The sequence below is a fragment of the Abramis brama genome (genome assembly GCF_963993115.1).
Source record: "Abramis brama genome assembly, chromosome: 2".
Taxonomy (NCBI): Eukaryota; Metazoa; Chordata; class Actinopteri; order Cypriniformes; family Leuciscidae; genus Abramis; species Abramis brama.
In genome coordinates this window covers 48,016,428-48,042,011 of record NC_139964.1, presented here as the reverse complement: position 1 = coordinate 48,042,011, position 25,584 = coordinate 48,016,428, and the positions used below count along the sequence as shown (strand labels likewise).

General features: G+C 39.5%; 1 protein-coding gene across 3 annotated transcripts in view; it reads right to left on the bottom strand.

Moving 5' to 3' along the window:
• The window catches only part of cntln (centlein, centrosomal protein), a 221,931-nt gene that overhangs the window by 186,488 nt on the left and 9,859 nt on the right, over positions 1-25,584 (bottom strand). For all 3 annotated transcript variants that reach the window (XM_084091411.1, XM_084091409.1, XM_084091410.1), the window contains exons 6-9: positions 25,074-25,223; positions 19,911-20,044; positions 19,668-19,830; positions 19,360-19,524 (exon numbers count right to left, since the gene is read on the bottom strand). In XM_084091411.1, coding sequence (XP_083947537.1) covers positions 19,360-19,524; positions 19,668-19,830; positions 19,911-20,044; positions 25,074-25,223 — 612 coding nt within the window. The remainder of the gene's footprint in view (positions 1-19,359; positions 19,525-19,667; positions 19,831-19,910; positions 20,045-25,073; positions 25,224-25,584) is intronic.

Here is a 25,584-nt window from a genome sequence, read left to right as displayed (position 1 = left end):
TATGGAATATGCAGTATTTATTATAAATTATGTATCTGTGCACATATTTTTTATGTAAAATATTTAGTTCACTAATTTACTGGCACAACCTGTCACTCACATGAGATCGAAGCAATATCAAACCACCACAATCCAATCAATAGGACAAAATTAACGTTTTTTCTTGTTTGAGAAGCCATTTCACTCGGATATACTTACAACAGGGAAGAAAAAACTGTTGCAACTTCTGCTTCATGCCGACTTTAAAGATACAAAGGGTGTGCTCTGAAAAGTTTAAGAAGCATTTGCTGTGGAAGTACAATAGGCCTGATGAAACATCATGCAGCTAATGTTATCTAAACAAATTGAGTGAAACAAACGGGCAAGGCAGCCCACAGTGATGGAGGCACTGCCTCCTAAAGATTTAAAGCCAAACACATCGGCAGCCTCTCAGTATGCTGGAAGCTCAGGGTTTGAGCGTCAGATAGTGATCAAAAGAAACATATCTACTCATCTAAACATGACCCCACATAACAAGCCGTGTGTTCAGGGAGCGGACACTTCAATTATACATCTGACAGCTCGGCTTTCACTAACACTAATAACACGCAGAGGCAGATGTTGAGAAGAGCGTCTGGGCTCTGGAATAGGGAGAAATTGGGAGAGACGCATTGAAATTTCATCACTTGGGAGGTTTCTCTCAATCTCAAAGTTTAATTAAATTCATAACATTCCACCTATTAAATAAATACTTCTATAGGTGATAAAGCTGATTAAGTGGCCCCTAAATGTCTTTGGCTGTCTATAAAACTCTGGCTTAAGACATAAAAAAAGCAGCATTAATTAATTCTGGGATTAATCAATGAATTCACTCAAAACAAGCTAATAAAATCTGCATGTGCAATCAATCCACATCGCAAGATCAATTTTCCAGATGTAGATCTTAGAGGAGCAACAAAAGCAGCTTTGCGGTTCTAACAGTTCTTTGTCAGTATTCATAAAAAAATAAAAAAAATAAAAATATCACTCAGTATAACAGCTAGAGTACATAGACAATTGAACAAAAGCTGCAATAAACCACCAATCTGCCACATGGAGTGTTAAATGTGTTGCTAATAGACTGCAAGATGCAACACTTCCTCTGTAATCCTCAGGAGGCCAATTCTAGATTTGGTTTTCAATGGCTTTTGACTAGAAAAGGAGAATCTACAAGGCTTAAATGCTGATTTACTGTAGATCAGAGAATGACACAGACAGCATAGTGACAACCTGGGTCACGTCGTTACATCAGACTACCGCAGGAAACGGAGAGATAAAAGGAAATATGGATGTAGCAAAGCACAGAAAAATCCTGAGGGGGAAAATAGATCACTGGTATTTATTTCCAAAGAACAATGACTGAAAATACAGAAAAAGCAACACAGTGGCCCAGTCAAAGTTCAGATCACAATCCAACATCTGTAGAAATGACAAGTTCAAAAACAGCCCCTGTTACATCTGGAGTTTTTAGCAATTTTTTTGTCTAAATTGATGATTAAAGTTGATAATTATCCTCAACAATAAACAATGCTGTTGTTGCTTTTGTACGAATTCTAGAGAGGGTACTTGCGCAATGACAAATGACAATGGGTTTTGTTGCGCATAACAAAACAATCTCTGGCTCTCTGGAAACTTGATTCTGATTGGTCAACTGAATCATCCTGGTCATATATTTTTGTGCTGAATCGTAATGGTCTGTTGACCTAGGCAACACATTTCATACATATCTGTGCTGGTTTCATGTCTCTTCTATCACTTAGTTTAGTGGACTCTTTCTTCTCACAAATTAAATTATTTTTAACAGTCAGCTGATCAGTATGTAAAAATTAACCATTTTTAGGTGATAAAACATTCCTTTATCAAGCCATTATACATTACTCTTACATAATAATAATAATAATAATTATTATTATTATTATAATAATTGTTGTCAATAGTAGTATTAATTAAAATGTTTCTAATTAAAAAACTAAAAACATATTATTATTCATGCAATAAACAGTCATTAGAAATAGGGGTGAGGACTGTCTTCAAAATAAATGTAATAAAATATACTTGTTTCAAAAATGAATTTATTTGGCTTAATCCCACTGAGGCAAAGTTTGTATTGAATCTTTGAAATTTTGATTATTTATATGGAACAGGCCACATCTATCTTTCTAACCACAGAAGAATATGATTCCAGTCTGAACTGGCCTTTGAGCTCTTCTTTAACCCCAACCAGCAACACAATGGGCTTCTCTTTTTTTTTGTGGACTTTCCTTGCTCCATCACTCCTACCATATTCAAATGAGAGTCTGGTCTCGCGCATCTCCCTTTGCTGATCAGCACTTTGATCATTCCTAACATTTAAAATTAAAATAAAGCTCTAACAACCAGTGCATTACAATTTAACAGGTGTTCAGGTAGAAGCTGATACAGAATTTCAGATTACAGAATACACATCCCAGTCAGTGCAATTATAGTGGGGAACGGAAAGCCCTCTTGACTGTGTTATACCTTGGGATAACTGATCAGATCACTTTGATGTCTGTAGGAAAAACAGTTAAGAAACAAAACAGCAAGGCAGTCGCTACATGTGTTCGGTAAACACATTTTTATAATTCAAAGCAGAACTCTGCATAAAGCATGCATGGATTACTGGTCATACCCAAAATGATGTGGTGCGTATCACTGTAAGGAGGCACATGTGTATAAACAGACACAACGCATATCTGGCTACATCTACAACACCACAGATTGAGAACTACCTACAGTGAGAATAGTTGTACTTACTAACTGTACCATTACTACTCCTCAAGCTTAATTTTCTGTAACATTCCACACGACTGCTACAAAAACACTAAAACTTCATCCACATTCAACCATTATCCAGTCCACAAAGAAGTTGGACTGGTGACAATAAAATGGACTATGAAATGGAAACAATGAAATGGACTAGGTATTCAACCGTCAACTAAAAAAAGAGAGAGGATGACTGATGTTATTCTTTTTATTTCATATAAATATTTGAATAATTCTGGTCAATGCCGATGAGCCAATAATTATTTTCATGTTTTGACTTAAGGTAAGCCTATCTTCGATTCTCTGCTTATTTTTCATCTTTAACTTCACATAATTCTGTATTTTATTTAGACACGTTGCTACATTATTAAACAGCCGCGTGTGAAAATTATTATTGCAGTTTAATTGCACTTAAGTCTTGGCTTCTAGCTAGTTTCGATTTGGCCCATTTTCGCTTTATTGACTTAATTGCCGGACCGAGACAGCTGTCCTCACTCAAGCGGTGATAGCATTATATCTATATCTATGTAATTTGTGCGCTGTCGCGGAAGCGTCAGCGGAAGCGTTCAGCTCTCGTGTTCAGCCTCCTCGTGTGAAGACCGACTCGGGTAAAGACCAGCGACTCTACCTGTGCGACTCCACCGAGCAAGGACACCAGAAAGGCACTTAAGTATCTCCTTTTCCCTTTCCGTTCCCACTTTTTATCTTATTTTTCACCTTACTCAACATGTGCTTTCAATACATTCCTGTTATCTCTCAGCAAGCCCTTTCATCACGCGCAAAAGGCAGCGCAATACTGCTAATCTGCGTCCCATTTTCTCATCCTCACACACACCTCTCTCTCTTTCCATGGGTCTATGGAATTGTCAGTCAGCAGTCAATAAAGCTGACTTTATTCCAGCCTTTGCATCTCATTCTACTCTAAGTATCCTGGGCTTGACTGAGACCTGGATTCGTCCAGAAGACTCAGCAACCCCCGCTGCTCTCTCTAGCAATTTCTCCTTCTCTCACTCCCCTCGCCAGTCTGGGAGGGGTGGGGGTACAGGGCCTCTCATTTCTAACAATTGGAAATACTCAGCACTCTCTTCTCTATGCAACAACAACTCATTTGAATATCACGCTATTACACTTACAACTCCCAATAAGATCCATATTGTAGTCATTTATCGCCCCCCAGGTCAGCTGGGTAACTTCGTAGAGGAGCTGGATGTGCTGCTGTCCTCTTTCCCTGAGGACGGCACCCCACTTCTAGTCTTTGGTGACTTCAACATTCATCTCGAAAAGCCGCATGCAACAGACTTCATCTCTCTCCTAGCCTCTTTCGATCTCAAACGACTCATCGCCACAGGAACTCACAAATCAGGCAACCAACTGGATCTGGTTTACACACGCAACTGCATCACAGACAACATTTTGGTGAGACCTCTCCATGTTTCAGATCATTTCCTCATTACTTTCAGTCTACAACTCTCTACCCCTGCACCTCCAACCCCACCACCAGTCACTTTCAGGCGAAACCTGCGCTCACTTTCTCCCTCCCATCTTTCCTCTGCCGTGTCATCTTCTCTTCCCCCACCCTCACAATTCTCATCTCTGGATGTGAATACCGCAATGGATACCTTATGCTCCACTCTAACCTCTTCTCTAGATAATATCTGCCCTCTCTCCTCCAGGCCAGCATGCGCTACTCCCTCCAACCCCTGGTCATCTGAGGTTCTTCGTGAACACCGGACCAAACTCAGGGCAGCGGAGAGGAAATGGCACAAATCAAAAGACACATCTGACCTGAGTATGTATAAATCTCTCCTCTCTTCCTTTTCTGTTGATGTTCATGCTGCAAAATCTTCATACTTCCACAACAAGATCAACAGCTCCTCCAACACACGATCACTCTTCAAGACATTCAACTCTCTCCTTTGTCCACCTCCACCACCACCCACCTCCTCTTTAACTGCTGACGATTTTGCGAACTTCTTCACCAACAAAACAACAACTATCAGCAGTCAGTTCTCAGCTCCACACACACAGGAACCCAGTCTGACCCCTTCCACAGCCAATATCCCTCTGTCCTCCTTTTCTTCGCTAACCGAGGAAGAAGTATCTACACTTCTCCTCTCCAGTCATCCTACCACCTGCCCTCTAGACCCCATCCCCTCACACCTTCTACAAGCCATCTCTCCCACATTTCTACCAGCACTCACACACATCATCAACTCATCCTTACAAACTGGCACTTTCCTTACAGCATTCAAGCAGGCTCGGGTTACTCCACTGCTTAAAAAACCAACACTAAACACATCATCTGTAGAGAATTACAGACCTATCTCTCTCCTACCATTCATTGCGAAAACACTTGAAAGAGCTGTTTTCAACCAAGTAACATCCTTCTTGTCTCTAAACAACCAGCTGGATGTCAACCAATCCGGCTTCAAGAAAGGATTCAACTGAGACTGCATTACTGTCGGTCACAGAAGCCCTACGGATCGCAAAAGCTGCTTCCAAATCTTCAGTCCTCATTCTCCTGGATCTGTCTGCTGCCTTCGACACTGTGAATCATCAGATCCTTATGTCCAGCCTCTCATCACTGGGCATCACAGGAACTTCACTCCACTGGTTCAAGGCCTATCTCACGGGTAGGTCCTTCAGGGTCTCATGGAGAGGCGAGGTATCCAGAGCACATCAACTGACCACAGGGGTTCCCCAGGGTTCAGTTCTTGGTCCCCTCCTCTTCTCCATCTACACCACATCACTGGGACACATCATACAGGCACACGGTTTCTCCTACCACTGCTATGCTGATGACACACAGCTCTTCCTCTCATTTCAACCAGATGATCCCACAGTAGCTGCACGGATCTCAAGCTGTCTGGCGGACATCTCGACATGGATGAAGGAACATCACCTGCAGCTTAACCTGGCAAAGACTGAGCTTCTCGTCCTCCCTGCCAATCCATCTCTACAACACGACTTCACTATCCAGCTAGATTCATCATCAATCACCCCATCAAGGTCGGTCAGAAATCTTGGAGTAACGTTTGATGACCAGCTGACCTTCACAGATCACATTTCAAAGACAGCTCGATCATGCAGGTTTGCACTGCACAACATCAGGAAGATCAGGCCTTTCCTGAGCATGCAACACAACTGCTCGTCCAGGCCCTGGTCATTTCTAGGCTTGACTACTGCAATGCTCTTCTGGCCGGACTTCCATCATGTGCAACTAAACCTCTACAAATGATTCAGAATGCTTCAGCTCGTCTTGTCTTCAACGAGCCCAAGAGGGCCCACGTCACTCCTCTGTTCACCTCTCTGCACTGGCTACCTCTCGCTGCTCGCATCAAGTTCAAGGCATTGATGCTTGCTTACAGATCTATCACAGGCTCAGCTCCCTCCTACTTTCACTCACTCCTACGAGTCTACATCCCTACCAGAAGCCTACGATCGGTCAAAGAGCGACGACTCATGGTTCCATCACAGAAAGTCACAAAATCACTTTCCAGAACATACTCATTCACAGTTCCATGCTGGTGGAACGCTCTCCCCACCCTCATCCGGAATGCAGAATCCCTGACAACATTCAAAAGACAACTGAAAACTAGGGGTGCACCGAAATTTCGGCCGCCGAAAATTTTCGGCCGAAATGGCATTATCGGTTTCGGGCCGAAATAAAAAAAAACTGCCGAAAACGTTTAACCGAAAATGAATGTCACCCGCCCCTCCCATCCGTGCGCAAGCGCTTAGGTTTCACTCACGGTCGAGCTGTTATCACGCGTCTGCCTATCAAAGATTAAGCATGTCAAAGGGCTGTCACTTACTGCACAATCGATCGGACCAACCAACACAAGTTTCAAAAACGAAAATAGGGAATCGATTTTAACGGCCTTCTCTCGGAGCGCGTCCAGCTCGTCACTACAGTATACGCTCGCAGCGAACGCGCGTCACACAGCAACTGCAGGTTCTGACACACACACACACACATAGCCTATTTCTGCATAATATAGTGCATAATATGTAGCCTTCAGTAATGCTTTTCATTGATGTTATGGCAGTCCACATTGCTGACTTGTGCGCCCTCTTTACGGTCGTCCTAATGCCTGTTTAGTTGTCCGTGGATTTGCCTATATTTGGCGTTGAAAACGGATCAACGCCAAACATAGGCAATTTACTAACGATTCAATGAACACTTAGCCTATGTCTCAAAAATCGAACAGGATTTATTTTTCACAAAAGTGACAGCCCTATACGAGAGGACACCAAAGTTGCAATATGTAACATTTGTTCTGCAAAAATCTCCAAAATTGTGGATTTTTTTTTTTGCACAACTTTTAAAAAACTATTTTATTTGATGGAACATAAAACTTGAAGAATAATATTATTTGGTATTATTATTTATATTTATTGTTAAAAATATTTTATGTAACTTAATAAAATTTGATTATTATATTGTGATTTTTCATTTCAGATCCATTAAATTCAAGCAGTATATATACGTTTTTAAAAGAAGCCATTTTCGGCTTCAGTTTCGGTTTTCGGCCAAGAGCATCCTAAATTTTCGGTTTCGGTTTCGGCCCAGAATTTTCATTTCGGTGCATCACTACTGAAAACCCATCTCTTCCGTGAGCACTTAACCTCATATAAAAAAATAAATATAAAAAAACCTTCCCTTTCCCTTTAAAACCTCGCTTATCGGGCTTATGCTACTCTGAATAATGCCTGAACTTCGTATTTTGAGCACTTCTTGCGTTGTTTTTGCCTCTTCATGATGACTCGCTTAATTTAGTCCTAATTTGTAAGTCGCTTTGGATAAAAGCGTCTGCTAAATGACTAAATGTAAATGTAAATGTTACAATGACAGATAACCTTTAAATGACTGCAATTAATATGGTACCATTTTGTCTAGAATAAATAAAAATAAAACACTTCAAAATGAGCATTCACAGATTACATAAAATCTTATCGATCCCAAAATTGTTTTGTTTTTTTATGTTTTTAAAGGCTGCATTTATTTGATCTAAAATACAGTAAACAGTAATATTGTGAAATATGATTAGAATTTAAAATATATTGAATATTTTTGAATATATTTTAAAATTAAATTTATTCCTGTGATGAAACCTGAATTTTCAACATCATTACTCCAGTCTTCAGTGTCACATGATTCTTCAGAAATTTCCTGTTCAAGAATTTCTTTTTTTATCAATGTCGACAACAGTTCTGTAAAAAAATAAAATAAAATCAGGATTCTTTGATGAATAGAAAGTTCAAAAGAACAGCATTTATCCAAGATAGAAAGCTTATGTAACATTATAAATGTCTTTACTGTCACTTTAGATCATTTTAATGCATCCTTGCTTAATAAGTTTTATTTCCCCCCCCCCCTTTTTTTTTAAGAAAAAAAATTCTTACTGACCCCAAACTTTTGAACGGTAGTGTATAATGTTAACAAAAAAACCTTTCTATTTCAGATAATTGCTGTTTTTTTTCAAATGACTGCGCAAGCACCTCACACGTGCACACACAACATATCAGCTCTAGCATTGCTAACTTGACAACACAGTCTGTTCATTATAAAAAATAAAGTACTCAACCAAACATATAACAAGTTACTCAATTTAAATAGTCCATAGTACAATATGTAACGTTCATCATGAGCACCGCCCCACTGTGGTGATATGCCAAGCACATTTTTGCACATATGAAAGATGATGTTTTACGTGGATATTTTGATGGTTTAACGCATGTAAAGTACAAAGAATAGTTTATAATAAATAATAATTTAGCTTCCAAATACATAGAGAATATGGAAACGCTTGGATTTGTGCCAAATGAGAGAAGTAGGCTATGTGCCAAATGAGAGAGGTAGGCTATGTAAGTCTAACGCCGGCTTGTTTCAGTTTCACTTCAATGGTTGGGTAGGCAATTTCGGAGAGGCTAGCAATAGCAATCTAGCATTGAAAGCATGAGATCCCACCCTCTCTTCACAGCGCTCTCTAAAGCCACGCCTCCTTCAAAACACATGAACGCACACAGCAGAGTCTGCAAAGCGTCACGAGAGAGTGATAAATTACCTTTTCTCAAAGCACATAACATTACAAAATAATAAACGTAAACAACTTACAGAGCTCTGACTTGTACCACCTGACTGCTGCAGATTAATTTCTGCATTGATAGTGTTGACATAGAAACGCATAAATTCGAGTTTAATTCGTAATTATGAAATTAATTATCTCATAATTACGATGTTACGATGGCGTGAACACAGCATAAGCTCGTTGTTTGTAAAAAGTGGCTGCTGTTTGTTTGTTGGTTGATGACTGTCTAGTTGTGTCCAAATTCGCCTACTTATATTTTACCCTAAAATTATGTACTGTTTTTATAAAGAAAAAGTACATACAGTGTGTAGCAGAAGAGTAGGCAAGCTTTGGGACATACTACTTCATCATAATTGCATCTTTAACGGACAGCTCTGTCGCTTAGTTACGTGCATCCTGTCACGTTTAAACTGCCCTGTCATTCATCTTGTCACAGTTAAAATCTTCCACATACAATTTAATTTATTTTCCTACCTTTTCCTAATTTCCTGCCAGTTGCGGGGTTTTTTTTGTGGAGAATGCTCTTCATGTGTTTGCAATTTGCATAATGATGCATTTAAAAGTTACAAAGGTTCTCAATAGTGTTGCAGATGAAATATAATGTAGACAACATTGAATAAATATCTCTTAATCAGGTTAGATACTGATTATTAATGACTCAAACTCCTTTATCTAAACCTCTCTACTTGCATCGGACTGGTTTCGTACCAACGCGGAATGGGTTGTAGGCAATATTAGCCGTTAGAGTGTGCACGGATCTGCACTTCGGATTCGAACCGGAAAAAGTAGACCATCTGGGTCAGTGATGCGCGGGTCAATGTATAAACAACCCGCACCCGACCGACGTTTTCAACTAACCCGCCCGCAACTCGGACCGCAAAAAAAGAAAAAGAAAATATTGTACCCGACCCGCTTCCTGACCCGCATTTTTTAAAAGTAGTAAATGCTCATCGTAGCGTCACTGGACCATAGACGTAGGAGCTAGGGGTCAATAAGCTCATAATTTTTACTAAAATAGTCTAAATGTTTAGTTTTAAAAACAATTTTAAAAAGCTGGCTATGTCTATTTTGATGTTTCTGCGCAAGTTCAGCAGACAGTGAGGTTCGGGTTTGTTCCGATCAGAGCTCGTGAGCGGAGAGCGCATTTCTGAATATTCCGCTCCGCTCGCTCATTCCGCAGGGTCGCTCGCTAAACCCAGAATGGCCTGCTGGTTCGAAAATATGTGGAATAAGGGCTGCCTCCGACTAATTTTTTTTTCCCTAGTCGATTAGTAGTTGTTCATTTAAGCCATTCGTGGACAAATCGCCCCTTTATATTAATTTAATTACTTAAATAGGCTATAGCCTAAAGGATAATAAGCGTTATGACAGCACGCATAAAGCTTGCCACAAAGAACCGGTTAAAGTAATGATTATGAATGTGTCTAAATTAGCAAGGAGACATTTAATTGTTTAGTAATAAACTGGTGTTTTCTGTGTCACTGCAAAGATGAAGTTGACGATGCGGACTCGCCATGAACGCCAGAGAGAAATGCACATTTAATATGGATTACATAATCAGAGAGTAGCCTATTTATTTTGGTTTGAATATTTTCGTTTAAAAGTAGACATTTCAATATATAGCCTATATTTCTCAAATCTGTGAGGCACAAGCTGAGTTTCGGCACCCTCCAGTTCACATGCAATGCAAGTGATCGTGCCGGTGCCTTATTACCGCATTGTCTGCTATATATTTGCTTCTTATTTATTAAATACGGGCAATTGATTGATAAAACATTGATCAAAATTAATTACAATTTATACAAAACGAAAATCTTTTAAAAAGAGTTTTCTATAAAACAAAACTTAATGAAGTCGTCAAAATCATATTTTACCAAAAACAGCGCCGTTGCTAGGAAGGCGCCAGCGCCTCTGCCTTTCAGCGCCTCTGCCTCGCAAGTGGATGATAGCCCTGAAGACGCCTAGCAATGATATACCTTTAGTGGTAGTATACCTTTAGTTAAGTTATACCTTAAGAGTCTTCGTAGCGCGCTATGAGACAATGTTATCGGAAAATGCAGCCCAGGTATGATGCATATGATGCGTAATGGAGATTCCAAAGCGCTCTTCTTTGGTCAGAACCAAGGAGAGCGATCGCGGATAGGTCTGTCCTATGCACCGAAACTTTTAACTATGCAACAAAATATTTAAAGGGCATCAAGCTATTAGAATCTATATTATGTATACGCACAGATAATATAACAGTAGGCTATATTAGTCAATATTTTTTTATTAGGTTAAGCAGTGATTGGATAACGTTTTTTATATATATATATATATATATTTTTTTAACGTTTTTAATTTAAAGCCCACCCACAATTGGTCTGGCCCATCCAAAACTGGAATCCTGGCGCCGTGCCTGGTTGGTCGTGCCAGTTTTGTGGCTATCAAATGTGTAAATAGCATCGCAAGAAGTACACATGACAAAGCCAGCACTTGGTCATCATCTTTCATTATTTCGGCAAATGTCTCCCACACTTTGCTCTTTCTATTTGTGTATTTGCGGAGCTTCCACTCCCCAGTCTTCACCTTTTCTCTTGCCGCCTCCATCTCTACCTGCAGACTGAGCTTGTGCGTCATCTTCGCGCCAGTTATTCAGCCAATAAAGTGTAGGCCTATGTATTTCATAGAAAATTGTGTCTAGTACTATTTAAATTACAAAGGTTTAATTGGCATCTTTATTTCAAACGACCCGACCGACCGCGCTTACACAGACACACACGGGAGCATTTGAAAGCGCCTCCATCAGCGGAGCTTGCTTTTAAACCAGGGGTGTCAAACTCAGTTCCTGGAGGGCCACTGTCCTGCAGAGTTTAGCTCCAACCAGCTCCAAAAACACCTGCCTGGAAGTTTCTAGTAATCCTGAAGACCTTGATTAGCTGGATCAGGTGTGTTTAATTAGGGTTGGAGCTAAACTCTGCAGGACTCCGGCCCTCCAGGAACTGAGTTTGACACCCCTGTTTTAAACGCTCCCGTGTGCATCTATGTAAGCGCTCGGTGAAGAGCATGTTGGAATCGTCACATTTTTAAAGGTCCCGTATTATGCCCCTTTTCACAAGATGTAAAATAAGTCTCTGATGTCCCCAGAGTGTGTATGTGAAGTTTCAGCTCAAAATACCCAACAGATCATTTTTTACAGCATGTTTAAATTGTCATTTTTTGGGGCTCAGAAAAACGCGCTGTTTTAGTGTGTGCCCTTTAAATGCAAATGAGCTGCTGCTGGACGACCCAGGGGGCGGAGCTTCATGAGCTCGCGCTCAGTCTCTCAGGACAATTTCATCTCACGGAATGATGATAATATCAGAAACTCTCAGTAACAGTGTTCATTTTGAGTCGGACAATAATGCCTACAGAGTCAGAGTGCTGTATAGAGATGGAACAGGTATAGTTTAGTAGTTTAATTATATTATAACGTATTTGTCATCTGCTTGTATGTATCCATTATTTATTAATAGCCTACAAGTCTGCTGTTTCGGACCAGGTCCGAATGATGATCAAACATATACTGATGAGTTTAATAAAGTTTATTGCACATCACACAAAAGATGAAGCGTCAGTTTTACTTCAGGAAATCACTGTAAGAGCTGAGTAAACACAGTAAGTTATAAGAAGTGCGCAAGTACATAAACGAATTTCGGTAGAGTTGAGGGAGCATTCCTGTGGGCGGAGGTTAGTCAAAAAACTGTTCTACTGACGTCATTAAAGAAGGAAGTAGAGGGATGTAGTCCAAACGGGCCGTTCGATGTAGGCGACTTCTGTTAAATAAAATATCTCGCTTGGCATTGAACTTTGAGCTTTATAATTTTACAGATATTATTTATACTCTAACAACAACATTACACACTAACTAAAGTTTGAAACATGGGATCACGAAGAACGGGACCTTTAAAAATTTCACTTTTTGACAACTCTATATTGGACGAACATTTTTGGTCTTAAGACTTCCACACAAGATATTTGTACGTGTTTTAATATTTAGACCACTTCTGTTATTGATTGCTATCAGGATGTAGTGTTGTCACGATACCAAAATTATTGTTTCGATACCGATACCAAGTCAAGTATTGCGATTTCGATACTTTTTCGATACTTTTCCTGAAAAGGGAGAAACACTCTCAAATATCATTGCTGTGCTTTATTTTAAAACCGGGACAACATTCTAATCATATAACACACTAATAAATGAACATATGAACAGCAGATATATTAAACATTTGAACAAAATATGAAATATCAAAATATAAAAAATTAATTAGAGCAATGACATTCAAGGTAAAAAAATATATAAATTTAGCAGCATTATCTCATTTATCATAAGAAACATAAGAGCGTTATCTTAATTCTGAACTTTGAATAAAAATATGAACAGCAATAATATTAAACAATGTTTAATATTGGTAACATATGATAAGCCTGGTGATATATTTGACATGTGGGGAGAGAGTTGTGGAAGGCCTATACTTCATGTTAAACAAATATATAGCAGCAAAGACAACGTCGGCAGTGTTGACGGCAAAATAGGCTACAGAATAATTCGTTCTGTATTGAGAGGTGCAATATTTGAAAATCGATAATATTTTTTTAAATTACATTTATATTGTATGTATGTCAAAACTTTCAAACATCAAAATGTCATTTATTAATATGTATTCGTGTCAAAATGACATAGAAACATCTTTTCCTATTCTATTTTGCCTGGAAACGCTTCCAACACGCTTGCGTGTCGCGTGAAAAATAGGCGTCGGTTCTATTTCAAGCATGCACGCGTTTTCCGCGCGTCTCGAGCGTGTGTCACGCAGGCAGTTAACATGGGAGCCGAAATAAAAACGGACACGACACGCAGCCAGTGTGTCGCCGGCCTTACAAATCTGGAACGCGGTCATTCTTAGAAGTAAGTATCGATACTAATAAATTAAGGAATCGTGACGTTTTTAATTTCCGATTTACTTTTGAAGTATCGGTGCACCGTGCAACAGAGCAAGGTAGGCAACGTACTTCCATATGTCACTCCTCGCGTCATCTTTTTCTACGAGTCGTGGACCACTTGTGCTCCCACATGCAGCCATCTCGCTGTAGTGTTTTGTCACATGACACTGACAGCGACAGGTTCTTTGCTGCGTGCGTCAGGAAAAAAACACAGACGTCCATAGGGAGGCGTTTTTTTTTTTTTTTAAGTATCGATACTGATAAATTTAGGTATCGTGACGTTTTTAATTTCCGAGTATCGCGATACTTTTGAAGTATCGGTACACCGTGCAACACTATCAGGATGTGAAGAGAGTTTCCCTCCCCTATCAGTTCGCCGCTCAATCGCGAGTTACTGTCAGTATTATTTACTACAGCCTACAGTTTGCTAGCTAGCTATGCCTTCGTCACGGAAATGCATATTACCTGGATGCGATCACTTACAAAAAAGATCGGTGTCCTTATTTAAATTTCCGAACAACGATCATATCAACAAGAGGTGGATTAATTTTGTGAAGAGCCACCTTGATGGAGAGCTGAGGATCATCACCAACACCCGCCTCTGTAGTGATCATTTTACACAGGATAGTTTTATAAACTTTCGTCTGAGACAACTGGGATTCACTGATAATCTGCTGTTACTGGTGAATGGGGCCGAACCGACTATCTCCCACCTCGGCCTTCATCCTCCCGTCGCGCCGACAACTGGTGCCATCATCGGCAGTGCGTGCCCGCGAGTCAACTTTCCCGCGAGTGGGCGTGGTTTCAGCACAGCCAGCGGACACGCCCCCAGCTTTTGAGAGCAGAGACCACTGCTAATTTTTTCAAGATTTTGATAGCTTATTTTATTTACATGGCTGCTTTTTTTATCTTTCAAATTTGGCTGGGTGGCTAATAACACATTTTTCTGTGGTGTGACAAACTCAGAAAACATACTTAATTTTGACTTTACAGGGACTTTAAGCTGCAAATGCTCTGCATACCCAAGCCATTCGTGGACTCGCTAATTAGTATTAAACACTATAAATTACTATAAATTCCCTTGTTTGAGGTGTACAATAAAGCTTACATGACAAAATTGTTGTTATGTATCGTCATCAATGTCCCGCGTTCTCATTGGTTTGCTGGCATATGGGGGATTTCTTGCACAGGGAAAGATGTCTGCGAATCGCTTGCCCAAGTGGAAAAATGTGCTGTTGCTGCCAGATCTCGATCAATGAAAACTACATTGTATTTGATACAAAGCTAAATAGACTAAATCAAATGAAAAAAGTCAGAACTGAAACTTTTTATAGCATTTCATTTTCTCCATAGGGATTTTATTTTTTATTTTTACGAAACCTACTTTAAGTAGAGCTACTGTTACTGTCCGAGGTAGTTAATTGATAGTCTGCGTTTGTTAAAGTCATTGCATTATTAGGGGCCAAGCACTGAAAGTGCGTAGGCACCTATTGAAATCGTTGACATTCTTATTCTTCTTCCGTTTCTTCTTCTTCCGCTCTGGAAGTCTATGGCAGCCCATAGAACCGCTTGGGGGAAAGTTATGAAATTTGGCACACAGATAGAGGATAGTCTGAACTGTCACCATAGCAAATTTGGAGTCTCTAACTCAATCCCTCTAGCGCCACCACCTGTCAAAGTTCTACTCAGGTTTATGCTAAAACTTTTGACTCATAAGGGCTCTGATTCCTTGGCTCAAGCCGATTCGATTGCAAGTAATTTTCCGTCATGAAAATTTGCCCGCCATTTTGAAATCTCAGAAAAACCTACTTTTTCTAATTCCTCCTAGGCCGTTGCTCCGATTTTCACGACAATTAAACCAGGTCATCTTTAGACCATGCCGGAAAAAGCTATGGAATTCATGTTGATTCGTCAAACCATTCTCGAATACCGCACAAACTAATTTTATGTAGCGCTTGTGAAAACAGACGTAAGGCTATACATAAGGCTATATCTCCTTAACGCTTTATCGTATTCAGAGCAAACTTGGTTCATGTCATCACAAGCATGACCTGAGGCTACATGCTGCGTTTCGGCGCAGCGCCACCTACTGGTCCGGAGATACCATTTAAATTTTTATTTTATATTTTTCTTAGAACTTCTGAACGGTTAGTCCAAAAATCATAAAAGTGGTCTTGTTCGATTGAGGGCGTCATGCCGAGTTTTTCCATATAGACCATTTTAGGCGTTGGCCATTTAGAATTTTGTACCAAAATGCAGTATTTTATGAATGCATGAACATATCGTTACAAAACTCGGTATGGGTCATCAGTACGATGCCCTGAAGGAGCCTGAGAAGTTTCGAACCAGTGCCACCTTGTGGTAAAATAAATTTTTCAAATGCTTATAACTCTGGGTGTGGTTGACTTATTTTTACGGTAGTCATCTCCTTAGATTCCTGAAACCTTGCCGAGTCCAACTATACCAAACTATTGCCTTACGGTTTGTGTAGCGTTGTGATTTAGCGCTTTAAAAACATTTGCCAATATCTTCGAACCCGTTAGACCGATCGAGATGAAACCACAATAGGAAGTTTGGGAACATAGGTCGTTGGCTACAGGCTGATGCCCAAATGTCAAAATATTAATAGTAAGTGGCAAGATAATTCAAACAAAGTCAGGTGTGGATCATTTTTTATGTTTATACATATAAATGTCTATAACCCCAAAATGAAATGAAATATTTTCACCAAATTTGACACACACATGTATGGGCTCACTCACTTTTAGGACACATAAAAACAATTGGTGGAACTGCGCCAAAATCTTCAAAAATGCTAATGACTTTTGAATAAATGTGCCTATTATAATGACACTGGTCTTAATAGATTCATTTGGTTATGCCGAAAACATAGATACCAATTTTGCCATAGTCAGCCAAACTTCCTGTCCGCCATTTTTATTTTATTTTAAAACCTACTTTTTCTCAAACTTCTCCTAGACCGTTTGTCCGGTTTTCACCAAAATCGAATCGTATCATCCCCAGACCATGCCGACAAAATCTCTGCAATGCCTTGACATATTAGGTACTTTCCGACCGGAGGAACCTTTTCACAGTTCCTAGAACTATTGGCTAAAGTACCCGGATGTCGGCGTGTTCGCACCGCAGGAACTAGGAACGATTTTAGTTCTAGGAACTCCATTTGGAGGAACTAATTTAGGTCCTACTTCAGAGTAGGGTCTAAACCAGCACTATAGGAACTACCCGTGACGTTAGTGTACGCTGATTGACCGAACGCACGCAGAGCACCAGCACCCGCTATTTTTAAAACAGCTAGAATGTAAACACAGATTATAGCTTATATATTTACTCCATAAACTAACTATACAAACATGGAAAACAGTGATAGATGGGTCTCTAAACCTTTATGCTGAAGAGAAAATCCAACGCAACTTTGAGGGGACCAAGTCAAACATGATTATGTTTATCTGCCCAGCTAGCAACACTGGACATCAACCACACGGCATAGGCTAATAAGGCTTTTTTTCATATACTGTCTACTTTCTATAACAGTTCTATCTAATAACATATTAAACAGTACTGTTAGACAGATCGCTAACTAATAAACACAGAGAATGCGAGCATTGTTTGCTCTGGCGTTCTCAGCGCCGCCAAAATAAAGGTCCGTCGCGCCGTCAAAATAAAAGTCACCGTGCTTGCGTCACTCCCTTACCCCTCCTACCAGTTCCTATGGCCACTTGGCCAGTGCGAACGCAAACAGCAAAACCGAGTTTGGGGGAGAGTAGTTCTTAGAACTGTTTAGAAGTGGACAGTTCCTAGAACTAAGTTCCTGTAACTACTTGGTCGGAAAGCGGCTATTGACACCAAACTTTGTATGTGTCAGTCACCTCACTCTGACCACACCCCACATCAATTTCGTAACTGCACCACCTATTGGTCGAAAGTGAAAAACAATTAAATCATATTATTAGTGACTATATGATTTTTTTTTCACCTATTTTGCCTAAAATCATCTTAAATGTATTTAATTGCTCATTGTTGCAGTTGGTCAAACACTCCCAGACATGTTGGCATGGTTTGTTGTCTTTTTTTTGCACTTGGCCCCAATAATGGCTGCTTGCAGCTATATTTTCAACTTGTTTTTTAAAGAATATTTTTATTTTTATTTATTAAAATTATATTTTACTTATTGCATTTATAACAGGCTACTAATATTATACTATTATAATTTATTTAAATTCTTAATTGGAAAAAAATAAAATAATACTACTTCCGGCATACATTTAAACCATGGTGCCCATACCTGCCATGGTGTTTTTTTGTCATCTCTGATTTAGATCTGAGTCTTGTGTGTTTCCTAAGCTGATGCGCCATGGTGGCACCTAGCAGAATTACAAAAATACAGCATATTTTGCAAACTGCCCTTTTGCACGTCATGCCTTGTTCAAATCATACATCACAATCACAGCTCTTACGGGTGCTTGTGACAGCATATCTCAACAGGTAAATATAGGCTACTTTCAATAAAAGGTCCAAAATATTAATAATACTTTTATCTGTGTTGCTATGTGTCAGAAGAGTTGACATTTCAGTAGCTAACACTCTGTATAGAGCAAACGCAAATGTCACGCTCATAATAAACCCATCCAAGGTATCTGCATCGGACGCTTTTTTTTTAAATGACGTACCACCCAGCATACCTGGTTAAAGAAGTCGCTATATAATAGATAGATATATATAGAAGATATATAGCTACATTTATTTTTCATCATTGTTCTGTTCTGAATACCGTTCATTTTAAAGGATTTGTTGTGGAGTAAGGGGAACTAAAAAAGCCTATAGCTATGTTTATAGTGTTTATAATGTTTGTAAACATTTTGCGGTATTTTACATTAATATAATAATAAAATGCAAATTATATGTGACTTATCTGTTGTTGTTTTTTTTCTCAAAAGCTCAATTGTATTTGTGTAGCATATTTTTTTAACCATGCAACAAACGTTTTCCAAATATCTTGAAGATAAATTACTTACATTTCCTTTAAACCATTTAACCGATAGTATTAATCGATCAAATTTCTTATTGTCGGTTAACGGTTAATTATAAGCATCCCTATGTAATACAATTTTGCAATATTACTGTTTATACTGTAGTTTTGATCAAATGAATGCAGCCTTGGTGACTTCTTTAAAAACATTCAAAAATCATACCCCACAAATATGCATATATATGCATTACCATTAGCAGGGTTAATGCCAAATGCTTTGGAGTTGTCAGACAGCATGAAGACTTGCAAAAATGAACAAAAACTCTTGGACATCTCTTCCCATTCATCTCTTACTGAAAGGAATTTCATTTATTATGGATGCGGTTTTACTAAGAGGAGAAAAAGGAAATGAACGGTGTGTGGTTTTGCTGAAGTGCTCATTCAGCTTGCTTTGCATACAAAGGGCATTGAGCATGATGTAAATCTGTCATGGTGCTCCCCACACGGACTCACCTCACAGTGCCCCGCGGCTGCTGTGAAACTCTGCAGCTGTGCCTGGAGTTCTTGGATCTGCTGATCTCTCTGGCTGAGCTGCATGCTGAGGGCTGCTTCCCGCTGGCGGAGCGGTTCCTGGCTGTGCCAAAGGGCCTGGTATGACACGCTCAGCTCGCTGTAGAGCTGTCACAGCAGAAACAGACAGTGAAGGACAAGCTCGGTTAATGCAGTTAAGTCCTTGCTAGAACACAAGTTCACCCCCCAGGGGCACCACGTTCACTTGTGAGTACAGGCGCTAAGTTCACACAACAGATGCGCTCCTGTACCTTCTGGTAGGAGACAGTGTCTGCCGTGTGGGCCTCCTCTTGGCTGCGCAGGACTCTTTGCGTGTCCAGGTTAAGCCCCTCCAGCTGCTGAATAAGCTGGGCCTGTTCTCCTGCATGTTCCATACTCTGCTTGTATAGACACTGCAAGTCCTGAAGCTCGCGCCTGGATGCACACAAATCACGATCAACTCACATGGTCAGGGTTAATCAAAGCTCAGCCAGATCTGTGCAACCGCTGCTTACTTGATTTGACAGAGCTGCTGTTCTTTGTCAGCTCCTTCTCGTTCTACAGAGGAAAGCTGAAGGGACAAAGCAGTTGAGCGACTTTGAGCCTCTAGCACGTCCTGTCTGCTTCTGAATACTTCCTCTTCCAAATTCTGAAAGAGAACACACTGAATGTTTATTGGCAGCCGAGTCAATGACGCAACGTTCATTTTCTGGTCTAGATCTATCAGTTTATTCAAAAATTCATTAGAAACACAATTCATACATGCAGTCATTTACATACAATACACATGCTTCTTCTGTTAATTTCTCAATTAAAATACATTTTTAGAATAAGTTGTTTGGCATGATAAATGATAAATGATATTGAATGATAAAAAAGAAAAAGCTGTGTCACTTCTTATTAAAGGCACACTATACAAGATTTGTACCTTAATATAACAGCTTTGAAATCATTTCGATGGTAAACAAACTCGTAGTAGGGCGAATCATCCCAATAGATGCCGCTGGCAAAACCAGCAATGCAGGTTTGAGCGGTAGCGCCCCGACAAATCTCGCGAGAATCACGACTTGCTTTATGGCACGACATCACATACATCAACAACATATGAAGCAGCCTCTATGGAAGACACTAGCACACATTTCAGATGTGAATCATGGCAGAGTCGACAAAGAAAACAAAGAAAGAGCGGTCGGAAGAGTCAAGGAAAAGAAAACGACGGCTCTGCGTGAGTGGTATTTACGACAGTACTGTTAAATACAAGTACTCCACAGCGACTCTAGGGGTCGCTGTTTGAGAAAAACGGAAACTGCATAGTGTACCTTTAATACTTGAAAAAAAAAATTAAATAAAAAATAATATTGTCTGCCACATCAAAATTATGTGTTGTGAAGTCTACATTAATGCAAGTGCCATAGAAATATGCAGGGAAAAACACAAGAAAATAATATCAAAGAAAGGACCCCTGTAGACACGAATGACTGTGTCGCTGTGTTCTTCTTCTTATTTTTAGTCTTAGTCTATTATTATTATTATTATTACCTTTAGCCTTTTATGACCAGGCAGTGTTTGTGCAGGTTGTAAAATACCTTGTGGTGTTAGTCACCAAAAACGTAATCATATTTATGAATTAATAACTCAAGACATTTTAAAATAAATACTTTTTACCTGAAAAATATACTTAACCTTTTTTTTGGAATATAATGATTAAGGGCCCTATTTTAACGATCCAGCGCATGGTCTAAAAGGGTTGTCTCTATTCTCTTAAAGAGTAATGGGTGTGTTTTGGGCGTAACGTGCAAAAAAACAATCAGAGTGTAATTTCACATTCCCTTTAAAAGTCAGTTATGCTCGCACCATGGCGGAGTCGCTATTTACATGGCGGAATTTGCAAGCGGAAACTGAACGTGTCTCCAGAGAGAAAACGGATCTGCTCGTGAGCAGGATTAAAGCGCGCAAGCAGACCATCTACGGGACAAGCCAGATCTTTATGTACACAATATTACAATGTATCTTTTACATTGTAATCCTTTTATTTTTAATATTTGGATAGTTTGTGTGCTGCTAGGTGTCCCTGTGTGTGTAATAAGCAGAGTGTATGCGCATTGTGGATCCGTCACCCGGCTATAGCGCACATTACTAACGCACTCTTTAAATAACAAAAAAAAATATTGCGGTCTGAAAACGAGGTGTGTTCAGGCGCATTGTTGGCGCATTGCTATTTTGAGGCAACTGAAATAGACTGCGCCATTGACCAACTGAAACCTGGTCTAAAGTCAATGGCGCAGTCTATTTCAGTTGCCTCAAAATAGCAATGCGCCAACAATGCGCCTGAACACACCTCGTTTTCAGACCAGCACGCCCATGGGCGCATAAATGGGCGCAAATGCATTTGCAAACAACGTGGCGCAGGACGTGAAAATGATAACTACGTCGGGCTGAAACTCGCAAAAAACACTTGTGTCGCGTCTGGCGCTGCATTGCGCCGGGTGTATGATAGGACCCTAAGATGTATACATTCACATTTAAAAAGGAGAAAATGTAATCTCTTTTCAATGGATGGTTGCACCACATGACATTTTTTAATTATTAAATGTCAAATTGTTTAATAGTTTAGAAGGTTTTTTTTTAAATCATGTAAAATGAATGAAAGGGGTAGATTTCTAAGAAAATGTAGGTACATGTCTTGTACCTGTTAACTTGCTTTTGAATCCCTTTTTTAACCCAAACCCAAGGAATGGCATACCCAAACTAAAATAGATAGTTCATGAAGCCTACACGCATACTACTCTTAAATGCTAACTGATGTTAATATATATATTACTGACACCTTCCTATTCACACTGTTTTACTTCCTAATTTGTTTGGACCAAACTTCGCCTTTTTTTGCCTTTGTATCAAATGCACTTCTTAAAAGAGAAATATTCCAATGATCTCATGTGGATTTCCTTTTCAAACTTGGTCATAAAACATAATCGCAACTGGTAATAGGTGCATTGGGTTAGTTAACATGTTAGCTTAACTAGGTCCCTATAAAATTTGTAAACATTTTCTGGATTCCATTTTTTACATTTAGTTTTTTTCTGGACTCATCCAATCTTTTCTCAAATCAAGAAACTTTCTTAATTTAACACACATATTTTTAAAAGTTTAATAAAAAATCTATTTTGTTTAATTTTTCCATTTAATGAGATTTTAATTATCAAAAAGCATGTCTAATCAATTGAATTTGTAGATTTTCAAACAACTATATTGATTTATTTTACAATAAAAGGGCCCTGTGAAATGTTTTTTTTTTTTTTTTAATTGTGTGTTGTTTTAATTTTTATAGATTTATGATTTAATACAAATTTATTTTCAAAAACCATGGTAATTTGTTTTGTTTTTTTCAAACAAAATACTGCACACACAACAAAGGTTTAGTGTTAAAATTAAAACATTGAAGACAAATTGTGTGACTTTGTTTTAATTATCATTACTTTGAGAGGCACACACTACTATGCAACAGTAATATATCTGTCACATTTTATTTTATTTTGATGGGTTGTAGAAGATTTCTTGTGTGTTTTGTGTGTGTTTATTTTGTGTGTTTTGTGATGACGTTTGTGTTTTAAACAGTTGATGGAACCCATTGACTTCCATGGTATGTTTGGTTACTGACATTCTTCAAATTATCTTCTTTTGTGTGCACTGCTCAGCAGAAAAAAAAAGAAATTCATACAGGTTTGGAACAACTTGAAGGTGAGTAAATTATGACAGAATTAAATTTTTTGGGTGAAATATCCCTTTAACCTTGCTTTCTAGAAAAAACCCCAGGACGCAGTAGTGAGAATTTTTGTTTTTATTACACTTCACCAAACCCACACTACAAAAGAATCAAAGAATAGTGGAAAACCCAGTAAACCTTGAGATTATCACTTGTGACATTAGAGCAAAATATACGGATATAAGAACATATGTATAAAGTTAAATAAAATAAAAAATCTCTTAAATATTTTATAATTTCAATAAACATTTCAATTTAATTTCATGAACATTTTTATTAAACATGGACCTTTATTTTCATATTTCTGCTATTGTTGGCAAATGTAAATGTATGCAACTAATTTAGACAAGTGCAAACTGGACCAGTACAGATATACCTGCTCGGCCAGAGTTGCCAGGATATCGTGCATCTTCGGAAGTGTAGCCACACACAAAGCCGGACACCACACGAAATGGGAGCGCCCACACCCCCATGACATAATTTATGCCACACGCACCTTCACTTTCGTACGGACGTGGCGAGTATAAACCAGGGCTGTGTCCAAAATCACCCCCTATACCCTCATTCACTACATAAGTCCACTATAGTCCACTTGAGGGATTGAATGAAAACAAGAGAGTGAATTCAGACACTGAAAATAAACAAAAGAGAAGTTTAAATAAGTCATGTAAGACAAGATTTTCTTCAAACAAGCACACTTTTTAGTAAAGGGCTATCTTTTTAGTAAAGAGCTTGTTTAGTAAATTGCTCCAGCTCTTTTAAGCAGGATGGATTCTGACCAGCTGTATCGTTCATCAGCTGGAAAAATTATTGTTCTGAAAGTTATTCCAACGATATTGTTCCTCTGTTTCGATATCGTCAAGGTGTGGGCTTTACTATTCTTTTAAATTTAGAATGATTTGAAAAACTGCTCCTTTATTGTTATAGTTATCCTTGGTGTGAAAATGCCTTAACGATGTTTAGTTTGCCAAGATTAAAAAGACTTATTACTTTTTACGTGTGCAGTAAATATAAAAAATAAAATAAAAAAACAGAAATTGGTCACCGGTGCTCCACTGTAGATTTCTAAAAGATTTTCTTTTCTTTATCATGGACACTCATACTTGTCACAGACCCACTTGACAGGGAGCAGTCAGCACAAACTAATAAGAAACAAAAGAAAGACAACAGAAGGAAAGTAAAACATGAGCAACTAAAGTGGGAAGCCTATCAGCAGCATATCACAGGAACTGATGGAGATAATGAGAAGCAAACAGATGCCGAGCATCAAACGCTCAGGCCAGGGAGAGCACGGGCCAGCCCTCATTAAAAACTAGCCAGTGCTGACAGGGGCACTGAGAGAGACAGAGAACGCAGGAGGAAAGGGGACAGAGTCTGAGCACCACTACAGTCTAATTTAATTGGACTGGTTAGAGTTTAAGGTCCACACAGACCTGCCTCTGCTCTTCCCCATGGAGAGTAATGAACACAAATCTGTATGTAAAGCAGGTAATCACACAGGTGCTTGAGTGACACTCAACCCAAGAGGACACAGGCCCTATTAAACATACACAAATGCTGAATGAGGCCCTATGGAACATGCTAACAACAGCTCCTGCTCCGTCTGTAGTAGGTCATTATAGCCCAAGTCGCTGAGCACCGCGACAGCAGGCAGGACAGATTCGGGGCCACACGTAAAACAGCTCTGGTCACGTTGCACGGGGTACACTCCCACTGTTGAGTGGGGAAAATAAAAATTGGGCCCAACATGTTAACCCACCAAGTCATTATTTCACCCCCCTCCGAACATATCTATCAATATTTAACATTTGCGCATTGTGAGACAAGTTCATTTACATGAACCTGCTAAGAAAGTGGCAGAAAAAAAGAAGAAGAAGAGGAAAAAAAGAACGGGGTGCGAAGCGGGGGACCTTACCTTGACTCTGGAACTGCTGACGGCCTCTTGGTCCCGCAATCTTTCCAGCTCTGCCTGAGAGGCTGAATGCTGAGCATCTAATTGTTGCCTGGCTTCCTGCAGGGCCCACCTGCCCTCCACCTCGCATTCCTGTGCCTGCCTCCTCGCTTCCTGCCGGGGAAAAGAGAGGGAGAGACGGTCGCAGCGCTGGGATGAAAGGGCGGTAGAGCGGGCAGGGCCGGAGAGAGAGGTTTGGAGCTCACCTGCGTTGGCAGGGCAAGCCGAAGCCCACGCAGGTAGCCTGGCGCAGGGGCCATCTTTAGCTCTAATGACAGCTCTAATGAGAATAGCTCCACTACAGGCCCATTAGTCCTGCCAGCCTGCCTTTGATGCTGATCTCTCGCCCCTTTCTTTTTTTGTCCATACTATCCTTCCCTCCCTTTGCTAAGAGAGACCCTGCAAAGACATCCTCCCTAGATCTTCACTTTATCAATTAATCATGCCAGTCCCATCAGAAGGTAATTAAGGAGAA